Source organism: Marmota monax, unplaced genomic scaffold (assembly GCF_021218885.2).
Source record: "Marmota monax isolate L192 unplaced genomic scaffold, Marmota_monax_Labrador192_F-V1.1 WCK01_AAM20220418_F8-fsc00017, whole genome shotgun sequence".
Classification (NCBI taxonomy): Eukaryota; Metazoa; Chordata; class Mammalia; order Rodentia; family Sciuridae; genus Marmota; species Marmota monax.
In genome coordinates this window covers 17,717,106-17,740,085 of record NW_026695241.1, presented here as the reverse complement: position 1 = coordinate 17,740,085, position 22,980 = coordinate 17,717,106, and the positions used below count along the sequence as shown (strand labels likewise).

General features: G+C 37.0%; 2 protein-coding genes across 2 annotated transcripts in view; one reads left to right on the top strand and one right to left on the bottom strand.

The window, feature by feature from the left end:
• Positions 1 to 17: 17 nt before the first annotated feature.
• Positions 18 to 7,701, top strand: Slirp (SRA stem-loop interacting RNA binding protein). The gene is made up of 4 exons (XM_046440747.2): positions 18 to 170; positions 3,541 to 3,599; positions 6,936 to 7,043; positions 7,600 to 7,701. Exons 1-4 carry the CDS (start codon positions 74 to 76, stop codon positions 7,669 to 7,671), a joined length of 336 nt encoding a protein of 111 aa, XP_046296703.1. The 5' UTR covers positions 18 to 73; the 3' UTR covers positions 7,672 to 7,701.
• A 1-nt stretch (position 7,702) lies between these two features.
• Snw1 (SNW domain containing 1) overlaps positions 7,703 to 22,980 on the bottom strand; it is a 38,858-nt gene continuing 23,580 nt past the window's right edge. The window contains exons 8-14 of the mRNA XM_046440745.2: positions 22,414 to 22,479; positions 20,276 to 20,392; positions 18,997 to 19,138; positions 12,782 to 12,878; positions 10,622 to 10,739; positions 8,453 to 8,616; positions 7,703 to 8,371 (exon numbers count right to left, since the gene is read on the bottom strand). Coding sequence (XP_046296701.1) covers positions 8,173 to 8,371; positions 8,453 to 8,616; positions 10,622 to 10,739; positions 12,782 to 12,878; positions 18,997 to 19,138; positions 20,276 to 20,392; positions 22,414 to 22,479 — 903 coding nt within the window. The 3' untranslated portion in view covers positions 7,703 to 8,172. The remainder of the gene's footprint in view (positions 8,372 to 8,452; positions 8,617 to 10,621; positions 10,740 to 12,781; positions 12,879 to 18,996; positions 19,139 to 20,275; positions 20,393 to 22,413; positions 22,480 to 22,980) is intronic.

The window sequence follows — 22,980 nt, the reverse complement described above, 5'->3', positions numbered from 1 at the left end:
ATCCTCCTGCTTGGGCTCCGACAGGTTCTTCCGGGGTCACGACACCAGCTCACGGAGGTTCTTCAGTCTCAAGATGGCAGCCTCGGCGGCGAGAGGTGCAGTGGCCCTGCGTTCGAGTGTTGGTCGTACGGTTGCTTTTGTCAGAAAAATTCCTTGGACCGCGGCGTCGAGTGAGTGATGGAGATGTGGGTGAGGCTGAATTTTAAGTTCCAAGCGGTCCCCCAAACCTCTACATTGTGCAGAGCACTGAAGTCAGCGTGGTGGTAGCATTAGAAGGCCAAGTTTGCTTCCAGGCAAACCAGTGCACAGAAGTGTTCTTCGCAATTGAAAGGTTAGGGAATGCCCCCTGAACTTTTAGGGCACGAATTTATGCTCTCCTGTAATTTGGAGTGATTTGGTGGAAACGTTTATTACTTGGTCACTTTTTGAAATTTATGAGTTAGAAGGGACTGTTTTGACTGGCAAGATTGTAGGCATGGCTACGAGAAAACAGGCAGTTACATTTAATTCAGAAATGAAAACCCGAGCGAGGAAAGAGGTAAAAGGGAAGGGATCAGATCTACTTAGATTTTCAGAAAACAAAATCAGTGGAATTAAGTGATGTCTTGCGAGCAGGGTGGTGGTGTTATGTAATGAGGGAAAGAGCAGAACGATCTCGAGATTTCTAGCGTTGACAGTTATGTAGTTGGATTTTAGGAGGAGGAGGCTGAGAGGAGATGGAGAGTAAAGTCGGAAAGTTGAGATTTTAGAAGCTTGTGGGGTCGCTTTCAAGGTACTGGACAGAGGTTGTACATTGTGATTGAGAAGCGGACTCTGAAGCCAGACTTGCAACTCAGCCATTTAGTAGTTAAGAAAACCTGAATAACTGAAGATGAAATCATCTAAAAAATGGCATCAATAATACCTGGTAGCATTGTGAAGAGGATTAAATGAGCTTATATATACATTTCTTAGATTTGTTAAAGTACTCAACAAATGATATTTTCATGATTACTAAATGTGAAGCTCATGAGAGAGGCCTATTCTGGAGATAAAGGGTTGGAGAAATTCTGAACTCTCTTTTCAGTTGCAGTATTAAGGTTTTTATATTTACTAAAACTTAAACATTCACTATCAACTTTGATAGATGTTCTCATGTATAGACCAGTCTCCTTAAATAAAAGGATGGAACAGGGTTATTTTTCTTAGGTGTCCTCCCCATCCCCCACTGGGGATTGAACCCAGGGGTACTACCACTCAGCAACCCTCAACCCCTTTTTATTTTGAGACAGGGTCTCCCTTAGTTGCCAGGCTGGCCTGGAACTTAATAACTTCCTGCCTCAGCCTCCTGAGTATCTGGGATTACAGATATGCACCATTGCACCTGGCTATTTTCTTAATTTTGGTGGCTCAGAGGAGAGTTTGGTTTGTGCCCCATCTTTCAGTATGTGCATGGTAAAGACCAAACCCAATAAAGTTTCTTTTATGCTTTCTGAAAAAGGCTGAAGGTTTTCACCAGCATCTAGTAGTTGCAAGTTTCTATACCATAATGGCTGGTCTAAAACTTTTTGTGGGGTAGGTATTGAGGATTGAATACAGGGGCACTTAACCACTGAAACACATCCCTAGCTTTTTTTCATATTTTATTTAGAGACTGGGTCTCACTGATTGCTTAGGGCCTATTAAATTGCTGAGGCTAGCTTTGAACTCTTGATCCTCCTGCCTCAGCTTCCTGAGCTGCTGGGATTACTGCTAGGATTACTGTCGTGCACTAATGCACTTCGCCTGGCTAGAACTTTTAAAGCTCCATAATCACAACTTTGAAATACTTTTTCTCAGTTCACTCGCTCACTCAGCCAGTATTTAACATTTATCTGTTATGTTAAAGGCATTGTTTTTGATACTTGTAGCTGTTTTCCCTGAATAATTATGTGATTAGGTAAAAAGGTTTCCATCCAGAGTTTTTTTTTTTTTTTTAAGTGCTGTGAAGAAATTCCTGAAATAAACAACTCGAAGGAGGGAGGGATTATTTTTACCTCTTTTTAGGTTTCAGTCCGAGGTTGCTTACCCTGTTTTTTGGGCCTGTGGCAGCATAGTATATCATGCATGTGGGAGGTGTGTTGGCAGAGGACGGCTGTTCACCTCATGGCCAATGGGATGCAGAGAGAGGATCCCTTTAAGGGCACACCCCCAGTGATCTAACTTTTGTACTTGAGGCTCCACCTTCTGAAAGTTCCTCCATCTCCCAGTATCCCACAGACTGGGAACCAGGCCTTCAACATGAGGGCTTTGGGGACATTTACGGCCCAATCCGTAATATTTTGGAAGTGTTTTCTAGAACTTATAATAGATGGTATAAAACATACATGTTTAACATGGTTTTGCTTTGTTAGCATCATGTTCTGTGATCTGATCTTTCCTGCTGGGTTGACCGACTATTAGGGACCTACAGGAATTTAGCTTTTGTGAATTGTTGAAGGATTATTTATTTACTTATTCAGCCAATATTGAAGTCCTACTATGTATCTTACACTGTAAACATAGTGGTTTCTACTCTTGTATACGAGTAGTGGTGGGGCTGAGAAGACTTACAAACATAAATATAGGGAGTTGAACCAATCAAATTTAGATGAATTAAAAGATATAAGCAGATAATATAAAATTCAAACCAGCAAAATACAACTACTGTAGTTCAGAAGAAAAAGTGGTCATGTAGTTTTCCATCTTTAAGATAGTACATTTTAGGGCTGGGAATGTGGCTTACTGGTAGAGTGCTTGCCTAGTGTGCATGAGGCCTTGGGTTCAATCCCTAGCACTGCAACAAATTAATACAATTACATGCTATAAATTTTTGAGGTCTCACAGGGCTAGTACTTTTCCTGTGTGGCAGTAGGAGCCCCATAAAATAATACTCAGTAGATGTATTTGACTTGAGTCTGGAAGGATTGTTATAACTTAGGAAGGAGATAGGATTAGAGACATATCAAGGGAAGAGAACAACATGTGCAAAAATGGGAATCCACAGGATAAGATATAGAGAATTCCGTTTGCTGTGCTAGAGAGAGAACTGTGGGCCAACAGTGGGAAATAAGGCAGGAAGGGTAGATGAGGTCAGCAAAACATATTTTCAAGCACCAATTATTTAGCCTAGTATAAACTTTAAGTTTTGAAAGACCAGTAAATTAGGATTTTGTTGGAGACCTCTAATATAGCTGGCAACACTCTGGATTGTAATTGATTTTCGTCTTCTGTGTGATCTACTCACAGGGATTATAATTCACATACCTAGTATGTATCTGGTATGATGAAAATACTTAGTATTGTTGCATATGGAGACTATAGCTAGCCCAGCATGTCCCCAACCCACCATCAAATCTGGTACATTATGGCAATTTGGTCAGTCCTGTAGCTGCTTGTTGAAATCTTAAGGCTAAGAATATATAAAGAAGTTCTACAAGATGCTTGGGGACTCTTGGACCCCCCTTGGTTTCCAATTATAATCTAGGATAGAGAATACAAAATGTGTTAACTATTTTTAATATATTTTCTCCTCTTGTACAGGTGAGCTAAGAGAACACTTTTCTCAGTTTGGTCATATACGGAAGTGCACTGTACCTTTTGTGAGTATTATCTTAACTGTTGGGGTCTGGAGGGTGTAGCTCAGAAGTAGACGCTTGCCTAGCATATGTGCAGTCCTAGTATTGTCCTAATTCTTGCTTTTTAAAAATGAAAGCATATATTAATAATGAATCCAGGTGCAGTGGCACACACACACCTGTCATCTTAATGACTTGGGAGAGTGAGACAGGGGGACTGCAATTTAGCAAGGCCTTGTCAAAATAAAAGGGCTGGGGTTATAGTTCAGTGGTAGAAATCCCTAGTACCAAAAAAAAAAAAAAAAAAGGAAGCTGTTTAGTCTTTACTGATAAAGTTATGGGTATTATTGATTAAAACAACAAAACTTTAGGTATTTGTAGTAGTTTTTTATTGTTGCATAACAAACTACCACAAACTTAATGTCTGTAAAAAACAGGTGATCTGACAACTGGGCAGAGGAGCTGATCCTCCCTCTGCTCAGGATTGTGCATGGCAATCCTATCCACTGGGGCTTCAGTCTGCTCCATTAGAGTCTCAGGGGAAGACTGACTTTCAAGCTCCCTGAAGTTTTTGGCAGAATTCATCTTTCAACTATAGGATGAAGGTCCCTGTTTTCTTGGGTTTTAGCTGGGAGCTGCTCTCACTTCCTAAGGACTGCCTGTAATTTCTGGTCACCTACTTTGTAGTCTGTTTTACAGCATGGCAGCTTTCTTCTTCAAAGCCAGCAAGGGAGTTTCTCCAGTCTGTTAATATAGAAGTCTTACATATAACCTAATCACCAGAGTGACAGTGCCTTCACTGTCAGAACAAGGCATGGCAGCCTATCATCCTTACTTTATTCTTTTGTTGAGAAAATAGTTACAGATCCTGCCTACACTCCAAGAAGGGGGGTTATACGGGAAAAGGGTGCATGGAGATATGGGTTCCATCTTCAGAAATCTGCTCCCTAAACCATTATAATGACTTCAGGAAGTAAAGGATAATATTTTAGAATTTGTAGTGTCTATTTTAAATTTTATTGAATGCCATTTAGTTTTAGTATTTCTAACCTATGAAACAGTACTTTTGTTAATTACATTTCATTTGCTTTCTCATGAGGATCTAAAAATCATTGTGTAAATTTTTTCTGCTTTATCCTAGTCTGTAATTTTCTACAATTACTGGGTTTTTGTGGTGGGGTGTGTGTGTGTGTGTGTGTGTGTGTGTGTGATTGGAGTTTACACACAGTAACATTTCATGACACTGAAACAGCCATGGTAAAATATCATTCTAAATAAATTTAAATTCTTAACTCTTGGTTTAATGTTATTTAGCTTCCAAAAACCTGACAGATTTTCTCATATCTAGTGTTGGTTAAAGTGTAGGGAAACTGGCACTCAATTTCATTGAGAAATTTAACTGTTACCTTCAGTTCTGAAGTCTAGTTTGGCAAAATACCAAAATTAAGAATTTGGGGGCTTAGGTTGTAGCTCAGTGGTAGAACGCTTGCCTAGCATGTGTGAGGCACTGGGTTGGATCCTCAGCACCACATACAAATAAATAAAGGTATTACAAAAAAAAAAAAAAAAAAGAGGGTTTGTATTTGCTTTAACAATTCTATTTGTAGGAGTTTATCCTACAAAAATATATGTTCAAAAACGTTCAAAGCAGCATTAATAATAATCAACTAAAAAATTTAAATGTTTATCAGTGAGACTGACTAGATAAAGACATTGATATAATGGAATTTTATAGTTGAAACATGGATTATAGACATGAATGTATAGCTTTCTATAAGTTTAAAAACTAAATTTTTTAAAGTGCATTTACAAACGTTTCTTCTAATAAAAGTGAATAGATTTTTCTTGGTTGCCACTAAAAATGAATTTAGGACCCAGGATGAACAGATCTTATAAAAAGGCTTTGATTCTTGGTAAAACACTAAACAATATAACAGGAAAAAATTAATTCAAGTTAAATTTATTGTATGCAAGTTGGAAATCCTGGTTTCTTTTTTAGGAATATATTATCTAAAATTTAAAACACTCAGTTTTTTGTTTTTTCTTAAATGCCTTTACTTGTGGAAATGGGTCAATCCAATGGAGGCATCTATCACAGGTAGGAAAGTAAATGATGAGATGACTGAGAAATCACCAGAAACTTTTCCTGCATTCTTGGTTAACACTCTGAAGAACAGGAGCAATATCTAAGTCTTTTGACTTTTTTGGTAAAACACTGCTGGCTCAGGGAGTCACTCCAGTTAAACTCCAGTTAAACTGGGCTAATTGGGCTGCACGAAATAACCACATAAGAGACACAAATACCTTTTTCTTTGGGGTCACTGTGGTGACTCCTGACCTTAAGGGTCCGCAGGAAGAGAGAGAGAGAGCACATGAGGAGAAGTTATTCAAATGAGGCAAGGGGTCAGGTTTCAGGGGGCTGAGTCTATCTTCATGATGTCCACTGTCAGCAGGTTGACTGACACCTGGGTAGGCCACACCCAAGGGCACAGTAAGAGAAGGGGACACACACAAGGCACTTCCATGGAAGATTCTATCCTAAACAGGGCAAGGGGTTATATTACAAAGGAACAGGTGAGCATAGTTTCACCCACGGGGCTATAGCAAGACACACCCATGCAGGAGACACCGAACCTTGAACCCAAGAAGGGTGGGGAAAGCTCTGCCACATTTCTGTGACTGAGTGCCTTAGTACCCAGCCAGGAGTGTGACCCAGTCACGTGCAAGGTTGGTCTTCCACAAAACACAACATAACTTTTAGCAAGATTGAGAACCAAATGATCATCTTCCCCAGTCTGTCCTTTAATGGATGGCTAAAGGGACACAGCAGTGTGCCTCCAAGCACAAGACTCTATTTTCCACATCATTCATACTTTGAGAAGTACTGTGCAAGGGAAAGTAGCAAATTGCTTAAATTAACCAGAAGTCTAGCTATGTAAAGATAATATTTTACTTTCCTGTCTTTTGTTAGGAACATGTGATACAAGTGTAGTAGTGGTGATGAGGTTGTAGTTTCAGAAATGTAAGATGCAGCTAGGTTTTGGGGCTTATTTCTAGTTCCTAGGAATGAGGGGGTTAGTCTGAGTACTGTAGTAATCAGTTTCCCTTGGCTGTTACTGTGGTCTGCATCTAGAATAATGCATAAACCTCATTATCCTTATCTTCTCCAGTGACAGTTAAAAAAGCAGAATGTTGACACTGGTATATATCCTGGAGGAAGGTAAATATATACTAAAGCAAGTTATTTGACATTTGTCTGTAATCTGGTTTTGACAAATGAAAAAGTTGTTTGATTTGAAGTTCCTGGAAATTTTTTCAAGTTCATGATTAATCTTTTCCTTTGTTATTAAAATTTTTCAGGACAAAGAGACTGGCTTTCATAAAGGTATGGGTTGGATTCACTTTTCATCAGAAGAAGAACTTCAGAATGCAATGCAACAGGAAAATCATATTATTGATGGAGTAAAGGTAAATGCTTCTTTATTATGAGCTTTCCATGTACTACTTAATAAGCCAGAAATGTGGAATGACAGGAATTTGGGGAAATTTAGGTCTGAAAACCTTCTCTAATACTTGCTAAGAGTGGTAGTGGTAGAGTGTTCACTTCTAAAAAGTGTGGAGAAACAGGAGGACCCCTTAATTTTTAGTGCTAGGGATTGAATCCAGAGCCTAACACATGCTAAGCATGTGCTCTACCACTGAGGTATACTCTCAGTGAGAAGATCTGTAATGGGTAGCAAGGTATAAATAATACCAGCAGTGGAAACAGGAGTGCACATTCAAATTGGGCAAAACTAGGGTTGAAATCCTGACTTCTCTACTTATTATAAGATATCGTGTCAAATTTATTTACCATTTTAAAGTTCAGGTAGTCTCCCAACAACAAGGTACAAATAACTGCTTGAGTCACTGGTGCTCAGTCCTTAGTAAGGCATTCTTATAAAATGGAACTTGCTAAAGTTTTAATTTTTTTTGCACACATTGCCTTTTCTTACAGTGCTAATTTGATTTTTTTTTTTTCTAGGTCTACATTCAAGCTCAAAGACGAAAAATGTTGCAAGGTGACCAAACATCTGATGAAGAGAAAGATTTCTGATTATTTCCAATTAAATAAATTTAACTGAGACTTTTGTCTAAATGTTTTTATTTCTAACAAATAGTTGTACTAAGCAAGACCTTATTTTCCCCACTCCAAAGTAAAATAGCACAATAGGGGCAAAATTCATTTGGTGGCACAGTCCTAATATGTGAACATCCTCCTCCTCATGGTTGGGGTAACCTTATTCATAAGTAGTTCTTCTTATGTAAAATATTACCCCCCACTACTAGTGTCACACAAAATGGTCTTAATTCTGTGTGGGCTGTACGTTCTGCAGGTGCTAAAAGGAGGGAGAAGCACAAACACAACCCACTGTTTTAAAAAAGCTAAATAATTCAAAGTAGAATTTTTAGTCCCCTCATCGCCCGTAGTAAAAAGTAGCACTGGGATCTGATACCCAGGTTTGGTTTTTATCCCGACCATTTACAAAGTGTTCCCCCATGACTTGCATCATTAGGGTTATGTGTAATAGTTCATTCACTTTGAAGAGAGGTATGTCTACTCCTTCCTCCTCTTCTTGCCTTCATGTTCATGTTCCTTGGGTCGGCTGCTATCTGAGGGTCTTTTAGAGCCACCATGCTGTTTGGCTTCTTCCAAAAACTTGTCCAAACCAAAAGGATCTTCTTCAAACTGAACTGGTCCTTCTCGGCCTCTCTGTCTACGGTCTGAACCAGAAAACTCCTTGTCGGGAACAAATCTAGGGAAAAACAGAAGGGACTATGAACCTCCACTTATTTCATGGGTGTAAACACCAAAATTGAATTGTCTGCCTTGGTACCTGTTGGTTTTTATCCTGGCTTCTAGGTCATCACCATACATGTCTTTGTCCAGATTTTTACTGGGTCTATAAATACTCTGGGCCATATCTTTACCACCTCTCCAGGCTTGATCATACACATTGTAAATTTCATCTTCTCCACCTGCGAATCCACTGTCCATACCCTGTGGGAAAATAAATGAAAATATATTTTATTTAAAAAAATCTGATTACACTTATGAGTAATAAATGCTCATTTATAGCTCTCATTTAAAAAACCTTAACTTCAAATTAAAAAAAGGTCTTCATTAAAAAAATCCCAAATACATAAACTTGTTCATATGATGTTTGGGTCCTTCCCTGGAGACAAAGGAATTCAAGTTGTAATTAATAAAGCAGTCATTAAAACTGGGATGCTTGGGGCTGGGGTTGTGGCTCAAGTGGTAGAGTGCTCACCTAGCACCCGTGAGGCACTGGGTTTGATCCTCAGCACTACATAAAAATAAAGATATTGTATCCACCTAGAACTAAAAAATAAATATTAAAAAAAAGGGATGTTTCTTTCTATAAGCAAGTACTCAAAAACTTTAATTTGTATCTACATGGTGGCAAGAAGACGAAAGAATGATAAAATAGTTCTTTGATGCCATTTACAGTAAGGAATGTTATACCCCTAATCTGAGAATTTCAATGAACATCTGAAATCAACAAGAAAAAAATTTTCCTAACAATTTTTAAATGCTTTCAGCCTAAGCTTATAATAGGTGAGTCTTGAAAATACTTAAGTGAAACCTTCAAACCAACCTCCCTTTTCAGGCTGATAAACTGTCATTGTATATAGTGGTTAAGAACAAATCTCTGGGGTCAAGACATTCAATTTTCAATCTTAATCACATCATTTATTAGCTAAATGACTTCACATGGTTTTGTTTTTTGGTGATAGTGGGGATTGAACCCTCGACTTCACACATACGCTAGGTAATTGCTATACCATGGAGCTACATTCCCAGCCCTTTTTATTTTGAAGTAGCATCTCCCTAAATTGCCCAGGCTATCCTCAAACTTGCAATCCTCTTACTTCAGCCTCATGAGTAGGTGATTATTAGAAAGCACCACCACCAAGTGTGTGGTTACAAATATAGAAGTGTTAGTTCAACTGGGATGTAGAAGGACAAAGCTAATTATGACTTGGAGGTTTTAGGTAGATCAGAAAACATTTAAGTAAGTTCTTCTAAAATAATTGTAATAATTTGTCAAGTGCTTTTCATACTGCAGGCATTTTTCTAAGTCTTTTAGTTATATTATCTCAATGCTTAAAACAACAAAAAACCCTGTGAGCCAGGTGTGGTGGCATACACCTGTAGTCCCCACTACTCTGGAGGTTGAGGCATTGCTTGTCATTCTGCTGTTTTCTCCCGTAGACTATGGATTCCTTGAAGGGAAAGGCACATCTATTTTTGATCTCACTAACATATGCATAGTTACTAATCAACATTAGGTGAATTAAAACAGAGTGTGTCTGGATTCGTAGCTCAGTGTCACAGTGTGTGCTTAACATACATAAGGTCCAGTACCACAAAGGAGCAAAAATAGTGTCCTAGCTGGTTAATGACCCCAGAACTAGAAATTAGATTTTCTGACCAATCAGTCTGGTACTTTAGTCCAGTTTTCAAGGTTCATTTTTAAAAGCTCTCTAGTTGAAATGTTTCTGTAGCTTAAAAAAGAATCTACAGATCAAAAAAACTAAGGTAGTTTTATAGAACACTGGTTCTAGTTTACAAATACAAGGTAAATACACCAGGGCTGGGGTAGTGGCTCAGCAGTAGGGCGCTTTCCTAGCATGTACAAGATGCTGGGTTCGATCCTCAGTACCACATAAAAATATATAAAGGTATTGTGTCCAACTAAAAATTATATATATAATAAAAAAAAATCCATACACCAGAACCACGTAATTTCTTATCACCCCATTTCTTTCATTTTCTATTGAATGCTTTGAATTGTATCCAAATTTAAGAGGTCACAATCAGAAACGTTTCATCTTGTCTCTTAAGTAACAACATCCAATTTTTTGCCACCACACTGGCCAAATTTTGGCAATCCAAATCTAAGACATGTTAAATTTTCTTTTCCCTAAGGATAGGTATTCATGTCAACACACAAACCATGCTGTTTCTAAACTCCTTGTACCTTGGATTGGTTGAAAAGCCTTTGGTCATACTGTACTTCATTGGAATTCCGAGGATTGGGCACACCAAGAGCAATGACTTCACTGATATCTCGATTTTCATTTCTCTGCAGCTTTGACCTATTTGAAACACAATATAATTAACTGAACACTCTTTACAGAGAAGTTGAATATATTCAATTTAAATACAACCAATCTCAGAAGCAAAGGAAATGAATATGTCATGTTTATATCATGTGAACACAAATTTCCTGATAATGTGTAATCAGGTTGGCAGCTGGTATAGCATTTCAGATGCACGATTAGAGGAGGCAGAGTTCTACAATTAGGACTCTTCTGTTAGCTCAAAAAAAACTTTCAATAGATTGGTTCTTGTTATGGTCAAACAATCACCAGAGAACCATGCTAAACTATGAAACTGCTATGGTCTATACTTGCTATCATTAGACAAAAGTTTGGGAAGTGGATGCTAAGTGACGCCTCATTTGAATCATCATCCACATACTACAATCACTTCTTTTGCTTAACCACATTCTATAATTTTATCCTACTAGAATTTGAGGAAAACACGTCAATGATTACTCTGAATTTTCAATATTCGGCTTAATTTAATTCCTCTACCATTTCAGTACGTACACACTCTACATTGGAATGAAACCATGGTAACTGTCATCATTAATTTTACTAAATGTTCAGGTCTAATTATTTCCATAGACAATGTGCTTTTCATCCAATCACAAATTTATGGCTTTTTTTTTTAGAGAGAAAATTTTTAAAATATTTATTTTTTTTTAGTTTGCGGTGGACACAACATCTTTTTTTTTTTTTTTTTAATTTTATTTTTATGTGGTGCTGAGGATCGAACCCAGCGCCCCGAGCATGCCAGGTGAGCTCGCTACCCCTTGAGCCACATCCCCAGCCCAATTTATTTATGGCTTTTCTGTTACCAATTTTCAGTCACTTTACCGGTTTTTAAGGGCTCAATTTATGGTACAAAACCATTTTAATCTTTTCAACTTAGAAAGTTCTAACCAAGAGTGTCATTAATTGAAAACTTTCACATTTAATTCCTCTTTCTTCTAATTTGTAGATTTACCCACAATACTGAATTCAGATTCTTTGCTTTTCCATGACTACACTTATCAAGGGAGATGAAATATGCCACTTCAACAACAACCAACACCAACAGATGTGATTTAAGATATGACTTAAAAAACGGATTGCATCAGCTCTTAGGATGACCAGAGTATAGAGTATGGAAGTTGGTTGAGAGGAAAATGTTTTACATTTACATTTGAACAACACTCAGAATTTCACTTTTGTATTATAGCTTTCCTTGACTTTTTAGCAATTGTGCTCCTCGGTATCTGTTAACTACAATTTCTACTTTATGTCCCCACACATGTACTTATTTGTTTTATACCATTTTGTAACTTATTAAGAATGCTTTTAAAATTTTCCCAAATAAGCTGCTCAAATTTTCACTTCTTTCAAAACTGACCCCCCACTCCCCCACACCCTGGTATTGGATACAGCACTGCATTATGAAAGGATGTCAATAAAGGTATGGTAGTTTATTTCCTATCTAAAAACATAGGCAAATAATCTATCTCACCATTTGAAATAGGAAAATAACAGTTCAGAGCAGTCTCATTCACTACTTCCTTTTCACAATCTTCATCTAAATTCCTTTATCCACATTCCATACACTCCAGTCTTTTTGGGGGGGAGGGAGGGATACTGGGTATTGCACCAGGGGCATTTGACCACTGAGCCACATCCCCAGCCCTATTTATTTAGAGACAGGGTCTCCTGAGTTGCTTAGCATCTTGCTTTTTTGCTGTGGCAGGCTCAGAACTCGCAATCTTCCTGCCTCAGCCTCCAGAGTTGCTGGGATCACAGGCATGTAACACCGCACCCAGCTCCCATTCTTAATTCTAATTGACCTTATAAAGTAAGGGAAGAAAGGACTAATTCTAGGGATAGTCAATTCTGCTAAGACAAACCCATTAAGCACAAGAAAATTAGGTGCCAATTTATTATCAAACTAAAAATAAAAGGGAGAAAAAGCAAAACTGCTATCAGTGGAGTAAAACTCTGTTCCAAAAGTTAATATAAAAAGGACCTCTTTATAATTTGTATGTACATCAAATAACACATACCTCTTATCAGGAGCTGCCCTAGAAAGATTCCGGTCATGCTGTCTTTCTTTTCGTCTATCGTGACGGATTTCATCTCTCTCACGTGCCTCCCCATCCTCTGTGTGGACACAGTTGAAAATCACTTCATTACTGTATTATTCATTAATATTTTAAATACGAGAATATTCTTTAACTTTAGAGAAAATTCCATGTACTTCTTTGTAGTCACATTCATTCAGCCTTTTTAATCTTACTTGCAATTAATTTAAATCTAATAAACAGTATTAGTTTAATTTTTGTTTGGTTTTGAGGTGTAGAGGATCGGACCTAGGGGTGCTCTATTACTAAGCTATGCCCATCTCTTTTTATTTCTCAATTTGAGACAGAGTTTTGATTAAATTGCTCAAACTGGTCCCGAACTTGCAATCCTTCTGCCTCAGCCTTCTGAGTAGCTGGGATTGCAGGATTGTGCCATCACACTGAGCTGTATAAGAACTTTTTGAATGTGAATTCTGTATACTGTAGTATATAGCACTGTTGTCTTCATGTACATTGTCTCTATGTACAGTAGTACATTGGACTGATAATTGGACAGAAACATGAGTATATGTGACAAAGCAAATTTAGAGATGGTAATTATTAAAAATATCCAATGTAAAATCTAGGTGGGTGGATATGAGTGTTCATCACACAGTGCTTTCAATTTTTTTGGATGTTTGAAAATTTCATTGTCAGGAAAAAAGAATTATGCATAAATTTTTCCTTATATTTTGAAAGATTCTAATAAACAAGGAACCTTTTGCTGCCATCTTTATTCCTACTGTACCTATGTCATCAAATCCTGTTTCTACATGATAAAATTAACAATGTGACCTTAGGCAGGTTACTTAACTACTCTGGCCTATAATTTCCTCTTCTGTATAACAGTAACAATAATAGCACCATTGCATAAAGGTTGCTATACAGATTGTATGAGGTAATACATGTATACTGCTTATATTAAGTACAATAAATATTAACTACTAATATCTGGCAACAGACTCTTCCTTTTTTTTTAAATTGGCAAATAATAATTGTATATATTTATGGGATACAGTATGATGTTTTCATATTCTTATAATGCAAAATAACTAAATCAGTTTAGCTAATAAACCCATTATCTCCCATACTTATATTCTTTTGTGGTGCTGGGAATTGAACCCAGGGCCTTGTGCATGCAAGGCAAGTACTCTACCAACTGAGTAGTATATCCCCAGCCCCCATACTTTCTTTTTGTGTAGAACTTTTTTTTTTTTTAAAGGAGAGAAAGCTGGGACCAAGTGGGACATCAACCTCTGTTGGAGGAGCAATGACCTAGAGTTAGTTCAGCACGTTTAATAGGTAAGTTTTATCATCAAAAGGGTTTTCTGTGATAAAGTTTCTTCAAAGTAGGCAGGTTGAAGGATGAAGACAATTATAATTATCTTCTGGTGCTCATAATTCTCTAGCCCTAGCAGCTGGTGTCTGAACTCAGAGTCAAGACTGACAGTCCTGTGTCTTACATAGAACCTCCTTTAAGCAAGGAGTTACCATAGCAACTGGGCAGTCTTGATCAGCACCTTTGCACAGGAAGTTCCTAGGGCAGGCCATCTCCTGCTGTGAGACAGAAACCATCACCATTCCCACACTCTAAGTATTTTTTTTTTATTTCATCCCTGATTTCTTCTACTATCCATTCATCATTCAGTAGCATATTATTTAGTTTCCAAGTGTTTACAGTGGCTCCTATTTTTTATTTTATCATTGATTTCTAATTTCATTCCATTATGATCTGATAGGGTGCAAGGTATTATCTCTGTTTTAAGAACCATTCTGTTTTTTACTTTAATTTTTTTTTTTATTTTTAATCATTTGAGACAACTTAAGATAAAGTAAATTTTCTTTCTTTTATTGCAGTGCACAGGACTAAACCCAGGGCCTTGTGACTGTTAGGTACTCTACTATTGAACTACATCCATTGTCTAACAAATTTTACTTCTAAATTGCTGGTAAAGTATTTAGAACAACAGGCAGGCATTTATATCTTACCTCATTAAGTCATTCATATTATTCAGGGACATGGGTTACTACTTGCAACCTTAGTTATTTCCTTACAGTTGAACTTAAGACTCCCAAAATTAACTGCATGCTTAACACCTCCATCTTAAATTTAAGATGTCCTCAATCAAACTCCTAATCTTTCCTTCCAATCCTGTTCCCCTTGTAGTTTCCCCAGTATTAGTAAATGGCAAATTTAATCCTTCCCAATTGCTCAGGTCAAAAGTTGTTGAGCCATTCATTTTTTTTCTTTGGTACCAGGGATTAAACCCAGGGGTGTGTAGTGACTGAGTCACTATCCCAGCCCTTTTTAATATTTCACGTGGAGAAAGGTCTTACTGAGTTACTTAAGGCCTTGCTACACTGCTGAGGCTGGCTTTGAACTTACAATCCTCCTGCCTCAGCCTCTTAAGCTGCTAGGATTACAGGCTTGTGCCACTGCACCTGGCACCAAAATATATAAAACATACTTTATATAAAAACTACCAAATAATAGGAAAGGAAGCAGGAGAGGTAAAGGTGGGGACTGGAGAAATTATATTATTTGCATATATGAATATGATGAATCCTACCATTCTTGATTCCTTCTTTTAACTCATACCAGTTTATTATTAATAGCCTTCCAAATAATTTCTCTGCTTCTGCCTATGTCCATGCCACAGTCATTTTTTTTTTTTTTTTTTGGTACTAGGGATGGAACCCGGAGCACTCTACTGCTAAGCTACATTCCTAGTCCTATTTATTTATTTATTAGTTGTAGGTGGACACAATATCTTTATTTATTTATATGTGATGCTGAGGATTAAACCCAGGGCCTCACATATGCTAGCTGAGCACTCTACTGCTGAGCCACAACCCCAGCCCCTAGCCCTTTTTATTTTGAGACAGGGTCTCACTAAGTTGTCTAGGTTGGTGTTAAATTTGTGTTCCTCCTGCCTCAGCCTACTCTACGAGTAGTTGGGTCATAGTTTTCTATTTTTAACATAGTGACGAGAGTAATCTTTTAGAAATATGTTAGAGGAAATGCTGGTTAAAGGGTACAAAGTTTCAATGATGCTGGATGAATAGATTCTGGAGAGCTAATGTACTACATGATAACTGTATTTAATAATACTACATTGAATAAATGAAATTTGTTGACACATTTTAATTGTTCTCACCAAAAATATAAAAACTACCATATAATAGGAAAGGAAGCAGGAGAGGTAAAGGTAGGGACTGGAGAAATTATATTATATGCATATATGAATATGATGAATCCCACCATCATGTATAATACAAATACACCAATAAAACTTTTTTAGAAAGATAAAATCTAATTTTTAAAAAAGAGGAAAGCAGGAGAGGCAGAGAAGGAGATGTGACATTGGAAGAGATCAGAACAACATGATTGCTAGCTAGTGGCCATAAGCAAAAGAACATGGAGCCTCTAAAACTAGAAAAGACATGGAAATGAATGCCTTCAAGAAGCAGCAGCACTGCTAACACCTTGAGTTTAACTTCCCTGAAATTCATTTCAGTAATAAATGTGTGTAGTTTTAAGGTAAAAATAAAACCTAACTATTCAAGATGACTGATAGGTTAATTAGCTAAACAGAGGCAAACATTCTTTTTTTTTTTTAGTTGTTGATGGACTTTATATTAATTAATTAATTAATATTTGGTGCTGAAAATTGAACCCAGTACCTCACATGTGCTAGGTGAGCACTCTACTACTGAGCCCTAGCCTCATCCCAGAGGCAAACTTTTATGAAGTATACATATATCAGAACATTACATTGGGGTGAACTGAATGAATAGATTCTGTCACCATGTAGTACATTAGCTCTCCAGAATCTATTCATCCAATGAATCTATTCATTGGGGTGTGTGGTTCAGCAGTAGATTATATGCTACTGCTGAACATGAATAGCATGTTCAAGGCTCTGGGTTCAATCCCTAGCACCAAAACACAAAATAAAACAAAACAAAACAAAAAAACAATGCCTAGAAAATTTAGACTGGGTATATCACTGAGCTCAACTCTAGTCCCATCTTCGTGAGAGACTGAAGAGGAAAGATCTCTTGAGCCCAGCCTGGGCAACATAGCAAGACTCACAAAACAAAATGAACAAACAAAACCCCCCCAAAATACCACACTGTACAACTTAAATACATGTAACTTTCATTTGTCAATTATACCTCAATAAAGCTGGCAACGTTGTTCTGTTCAAAACCCTTCAATTGTTTTTCTTGTCACTTGATGTAAAAGCTATGTCCTCTCAATGGCTGAAAGACCATGTGATCTTGGCTGGCACTATTCTTCCCACCTGTCCTAACTATCCGGACATCTCTGATTTCTCTCCTTCCTCACCACTCTCAGCCATACTGGTCTCCCCATGCTTCTCTGTGCACACAGGCATACTCCTAACTCAGGCCCTTTGCACTTCCTTTATCCTTCTACCTGGAGTACTCTTCCCCAGATAGCCATATGGCTTACTTCCTTAATCTTTAAGTTTTTGTGACAGTGTTATCATTTCAGAAGGAGGCCCAGTCTGAACACCCTCTCCTGGTACTTTTATACCCGATTCCCAGTTTTATTTTTGGCTGTAGCAGTTGTTACCTTTTATTACATTATTATAAATATTACTGTATGATTAATTTTTTGTCTGTCTACACTCAGCAGAAATTAACTGCTTGCCCTCCCACCCCCAAACAATGTCAAGTGAAAAATCTTTTGTCTAGAAAAAAACCCCTACACATAGTAGGCACAGAATGTTAACTGAATTAATGAAAGAATGAATACTTGAACTAAACCAGTATTTATTTATTTAAAATTTTTTTTCAGTTGTTGAAAGATCTTTATTTTATTTGTATGTAGTGCTGAGAATCAAACCCAGTGCCTCATATATGCCAGGCAAGTGCATTACCGCTAAGCCACATCCCCAGCCCTTAGACCAGGATTTATTAAGGAAGCAAAAATCACCCTAACAAGTTTTCTTTAATCAGAATTAATCACCCCACTCCGATAGAATTAATACACCAATGGAGACCACTAAATAGAACTGGAGAGAGCACTGGCAGCTTTTTTTTTGGGGGGGGGGTGGGGGGTGGGTACTGGGGACTGAACTCAGGGACACTGAACCACTGAGCCACATCTCAAACTCTATTTTGTATTTATTTAGAGACAGGGTCTCACTGAATTGCTTAGCATCTCGCTAAGTTGTTGAGGTTGGCTTTGAACTCATGATCTTCCTGTCTAAGCCTCCCAAATTACAGGCGTGTGCCACCATGTCGGCAGCACTGGAATTTTTAATGATTAGAAAATACATTAGCCTGTAAAAGAGAAAAACTCTGAATTATTTTACCATATGGGCAAGCTGACTTCCTCATTTCTCCTTCTAAATTTCAAGAAAACTAAAACAGAAAACCAAAACAACCCACCAGCCTATCACTTGACTAATACCCTCCTGCCCCCAGGCTCTTGTACATGGAGACTAATCACTCCATCACTGAACTTCATCCTCAGTCTTTTAAATTCTATTTTGAGATAGGGTCTTATCAAGTTGCCTGAGCTGTCCTTGAATTTGTGATCCTCCTGCCTTAGTCTCTACAACAGCTGGGATTAAAGCAGTGTGCCAACATGCCTGGCTAAATAATAATGTGATTTTTAAAGTACCATCTCTTGATATCTCCTGGGAACTGGTTCTAACACTTACCAGGGATACCTGAATGCATGCATACTAAATCCTATTATATAAAATGAGGTGGTATTTGCATAAAACTTACAAGTCTCTTTTATACTTTCAATCATCTCTAGATTACAGGTTATTTCTTTTTTTTCCTCCAAACATTTTCGGCCAGTTGGTTCAATCTGTGATGTGGTTTCTGAGGATATGGAGGGCCAACTGTATATTGCTCAGGACTTAAAACCCCTGAAAACTCTAGTATACACTCCCACATGAAAGGCTCACCTTCAAATATACTCTCTTATTTTCTGCTGCTTCAGCTTTGTAAGGTAGAGGTTACTTTCCATTTCTACACTATTTCTGAAATACCAGTTTTCTTTATATATACTTACTACTTTTGTATAAACTAAAAAACAAAAAGACAATGAAGAGGTTTTCTAAAATGAGACACATACTGTTCATTAAGTGAATTCTACCAAGAGAATGTTGTACCTTTTTCCACATGGGTTTTGATCCCCGCTCTCCTCTCTCTGGCTTTTTGGGCCATTTCTCTAAGTTTCTCTTCATGTTTCTCCTTTTCTTTTTGAGCCATCTTTCGCTCTACTTGGGCACGCATTTCCACAGCTTCACGAGCCTGTTAGTAAAAATATGACATTAAATAGGACACTACTGTGGGGCAAATATTTACAGCTATCATCCAACTCCATGACTAAAGATGGCTTGGAAGAGCAATTAAACAGAATTCATATTTGTTACTGCTGATTAAAATAAGATATCCTGCGTAGAAAACTGTGCAAGGTAGGTTTTTCACCCTGGGGAGTGTTTTAATGGCTGAAACTATTGTGACCCCAATCAATCTTGTAAGTCAAGTGTTCACTAATGCATTCTCATAAAAAATCTAAAAATAAAAAATTAGCTAGCTCAGAGCTGCATGTCTATTGCCCCAGCACTTAGGAGGCTCAGGTAGGAGGATTACTTAAGCCCAGAAGTTTGAGATTAGTCTGGACAACTAACAGACCTCTTCTCAGAAAAATTAAATAACAAAAACAAAAACAAAAAAAAATTAAAAACAATTTTTTTTTTTATCTAACTCAAGATAAAACTTAAGCTTAACAGAGATATATATATATTTATTGATATTTATGTATTTTTTGGATCAAATCCAGGGTTTTATGCATGCTAGGGAAGTGCTCTATCAGTGAGCTATGTACCTAGAAACGCACCCCCCCACCCCTTTTTTTCTTATTTTGAGATAGATTTTCTTGTTTTATTTTGCTAAGGCGCCCAGGCTGGCTTCAAACTTGGGCAGTTTGGATTGCACAAGTGTGCCCTCATATCTGGCTAAGTTTTTAAAGAGATAATGTTTATAAGGGAATTCATTATGATATAGAAGACAATCTTTTCTACATGATAAACACATGCCATGTGAACTTGAAGTTCACAGTTTAATACCATTTAATATATAATATCATAACATTTAATACATAACACATATAACATTTAATACATAATATCAACACTCAATATCATTATACTGTTTTATGTAGCATTCAATTAATCCTGTAACTGCCCCCCGCTTTGGGAACATCTACATCTAAAACAGGAAAATTATAAAATACAGAACAGAACCTAGCAATCTCTGCAAAATTGGATCAGCAGCTGAATCATCATTCAGTACTGGAGCTAAATTAAGATTACATTAAATAAATAAGAATGGGTTTACAAATTACCACAAATTTAATTTAAAAAATTACAATTATAGCAGACCAACCTTCCGATCAGCAATGTACAGCGCTTCAGCCAGTTTGGCAAAATTCTCATTTATGTGTACTGTCTGAAGTCCTCTTCCATCGGCAGCTAGACGTTTGTCTAATGGAATTGTATAACCCTAGGAAGGGTAAAAGCAGACAGAAAATACCAGTCACAGAAGAGCTACAATAAATATGTAAAATGAAATTAAGACCCGTCCATTCTAAGAACCACATAAAGTTTTTTTCTTATATCTTTCTTCACAATTATGAAAAATAACAGCAAGTAACAATGAGTGCTTTGTATGGAGGATTAAGCAAGCACTTTACCTCTATGGCATCAATTGACACAAAAACTATAAAGCTGTTAATATTATTAACATTTCACAGATCAAAATAGTGAGATAGAGAGCTTAGGTAATGTCCCTAAAGTCGTATGAATAGTAAATGGATAAACTAGTATTTAAACTCTGACAGCATGTCTTCAGAGCCCAAGCTCTGGAAAAACTGATTTTCATGTGAAGTACAATAAAAGAAAATCACTATTCAAACAGCCAAGTAGCTACTCCATGAATAGAAGTATCAAGTCACACAAAGGTAGCACCCAAATCACAATAATCTTAGGATATTAATTTGCCATACTGCTTCAATATTTACTAGATTCTAAGTTTTAGTAAATGGGGGGAAAAAGATAAAGTTTAGTAGGTAATTGAGTTTCTAAACCTTGATCCTTTAGTTAGAGTCTGTGGTAATAATTTATAAAAAATAAATGTCCATTAGTTAGAAGGAGAATTTCTTTCAACCAGTAAGTGAACCTTTATTAAGGTTGAAATTCTGCAAAGTACAATTTAGGCAACTGCTAAATTTTACCACTAATATAAAGGTTTTCCTTGCTTCATTCTGTAGTTTCAACACAATTAAGCCCCTTAAAAATTGCGTATTTCAGTTGTAAAGACAGTAATAAAACATTTGATGAATGAATTAGAGTTACCAAATAAAAATATCACACCCTAAAAAAAACCCGATTCTACATTCTGAAGTTTTCATCCCATGTCGGTAACATTACATGGATGTTATTTGAACATCCATGTGATTCTTGAGGCTTTCCTTTGTTCTTCCAGATTTCTGACTAGATTCCCAAATACTGACCTCTAGTCCATGGTCTCCTAACAAAACAAAGTGTTACAGAATCAAATACTTAATATACCAAATACTTTCGTATATACTAATCAGACTAGCCAACCTTCCTGTGGGATGAGAACAACACTTTCTTTAAGGAAGAACTTACATTTAATTCAAGGGTTAAATTGGCCTTTTTCGCCCATCAAAAATAGAATCACAATATAATTTGGAGCATGAGATATAGTGATTAGTCAACTTATCCCATATTTTACAGGTTCTTAATAACTCCTGGAGGCTTTGGTTAGTAGATTTCTGTAGGATTTAAATAGCCTAAGCCTGCAATGTTATAAACAGAGACCAATAGTTGAAAATTAAAATACTAAAAATATCCAAACATTTACTGTTATTTTCTCACATCATCATTGAGACTGGTTTCTTTCTTTTTTTTTGGGGGGGGGGGGGCAGGAGGGTGGGATTGGGTGCTGGGGATTGAACCCAGGTCATTGCATGTGAAGCAAGCAATCTACCAATTGAGCTATATCCCCAGCCCCATTTTTCTTTTCTTTTTATCGTGGATTGAACGCAGGGGCTCTTAATTGCTGAGCCATATCCCCTTTTTACTTAGAGAAAGGGTCGCCCTAAGTTGCTTAGGGCCTCACTAAGTTGCTGAGACTGGTTTTGAACTCACCATTCTCCAGCCTCGACCCCCTGAGCTGCTGGAATTACAGGTGTGCACCACTGTGCCCAGTATGATAGCTAAAATACACCAAAGGAGTCTACATGGTAATCATAAGCTTGGCATACTAACATTTATATTTTAGAAAGTCATATAAATTGGTCTTTTAAATTTTTGGTGTTGGTGTTAGAAACCAAACCCATGGTCTTATACATGCTAAACATGAGTTATAGCACTGAGCTATATATACCCTCAGTCCCTGGCATTCCTTTCTGAGATCATTTAGATAAGGTGCTAAAGTTTCAACTGAAGTAGTAGATTATAATACTTAGAGACTAATCTTACAATTACTAAATTAATTACCTTTGCATTTTTCCAGTTGGAAATACAAGGAGGAATCTTCCACTCTTGTTGTTCCTTTACAGTCATCTGAGTTGAGAAAAGAGCAAGAGAAGTGTGATATTTTTATAGATTCACAGTCTAGCTAAAAACCCAAGTATGATCGTTCTCATCAAAGACTCTTCCATTTACAACAATTAATGGACAGATTTTGTCAAAGTGTAAAATTCCATTTGTTTTGGTAGCACTATATACTGTGTTCCCATACCATGGATTCTATTAAAAATTTTAATATAGTAAAAAATGGAAAAGAATCTAGAAATTATCTCTGACACTTAAAAATGCTGGCTGGTATTTTTCCACAAAGTTATGTGTTACCTTTCAGATGAAAACTTGTTCTTTTGGGGTACTAAAAAAAGTCCCTTAATATTATCAGTTGGAGACCTAATGAACCCATGGTACTCATATGGGATATCCTTCATGTGAAACAGATCCTGTTCATTTTATTAGAAGAAGGGTTTAAGCTACTAATAATAAAATAGCTAACATTTCACATTCATTCTCATATGCATTCTAGAAACAGTTCTTTGT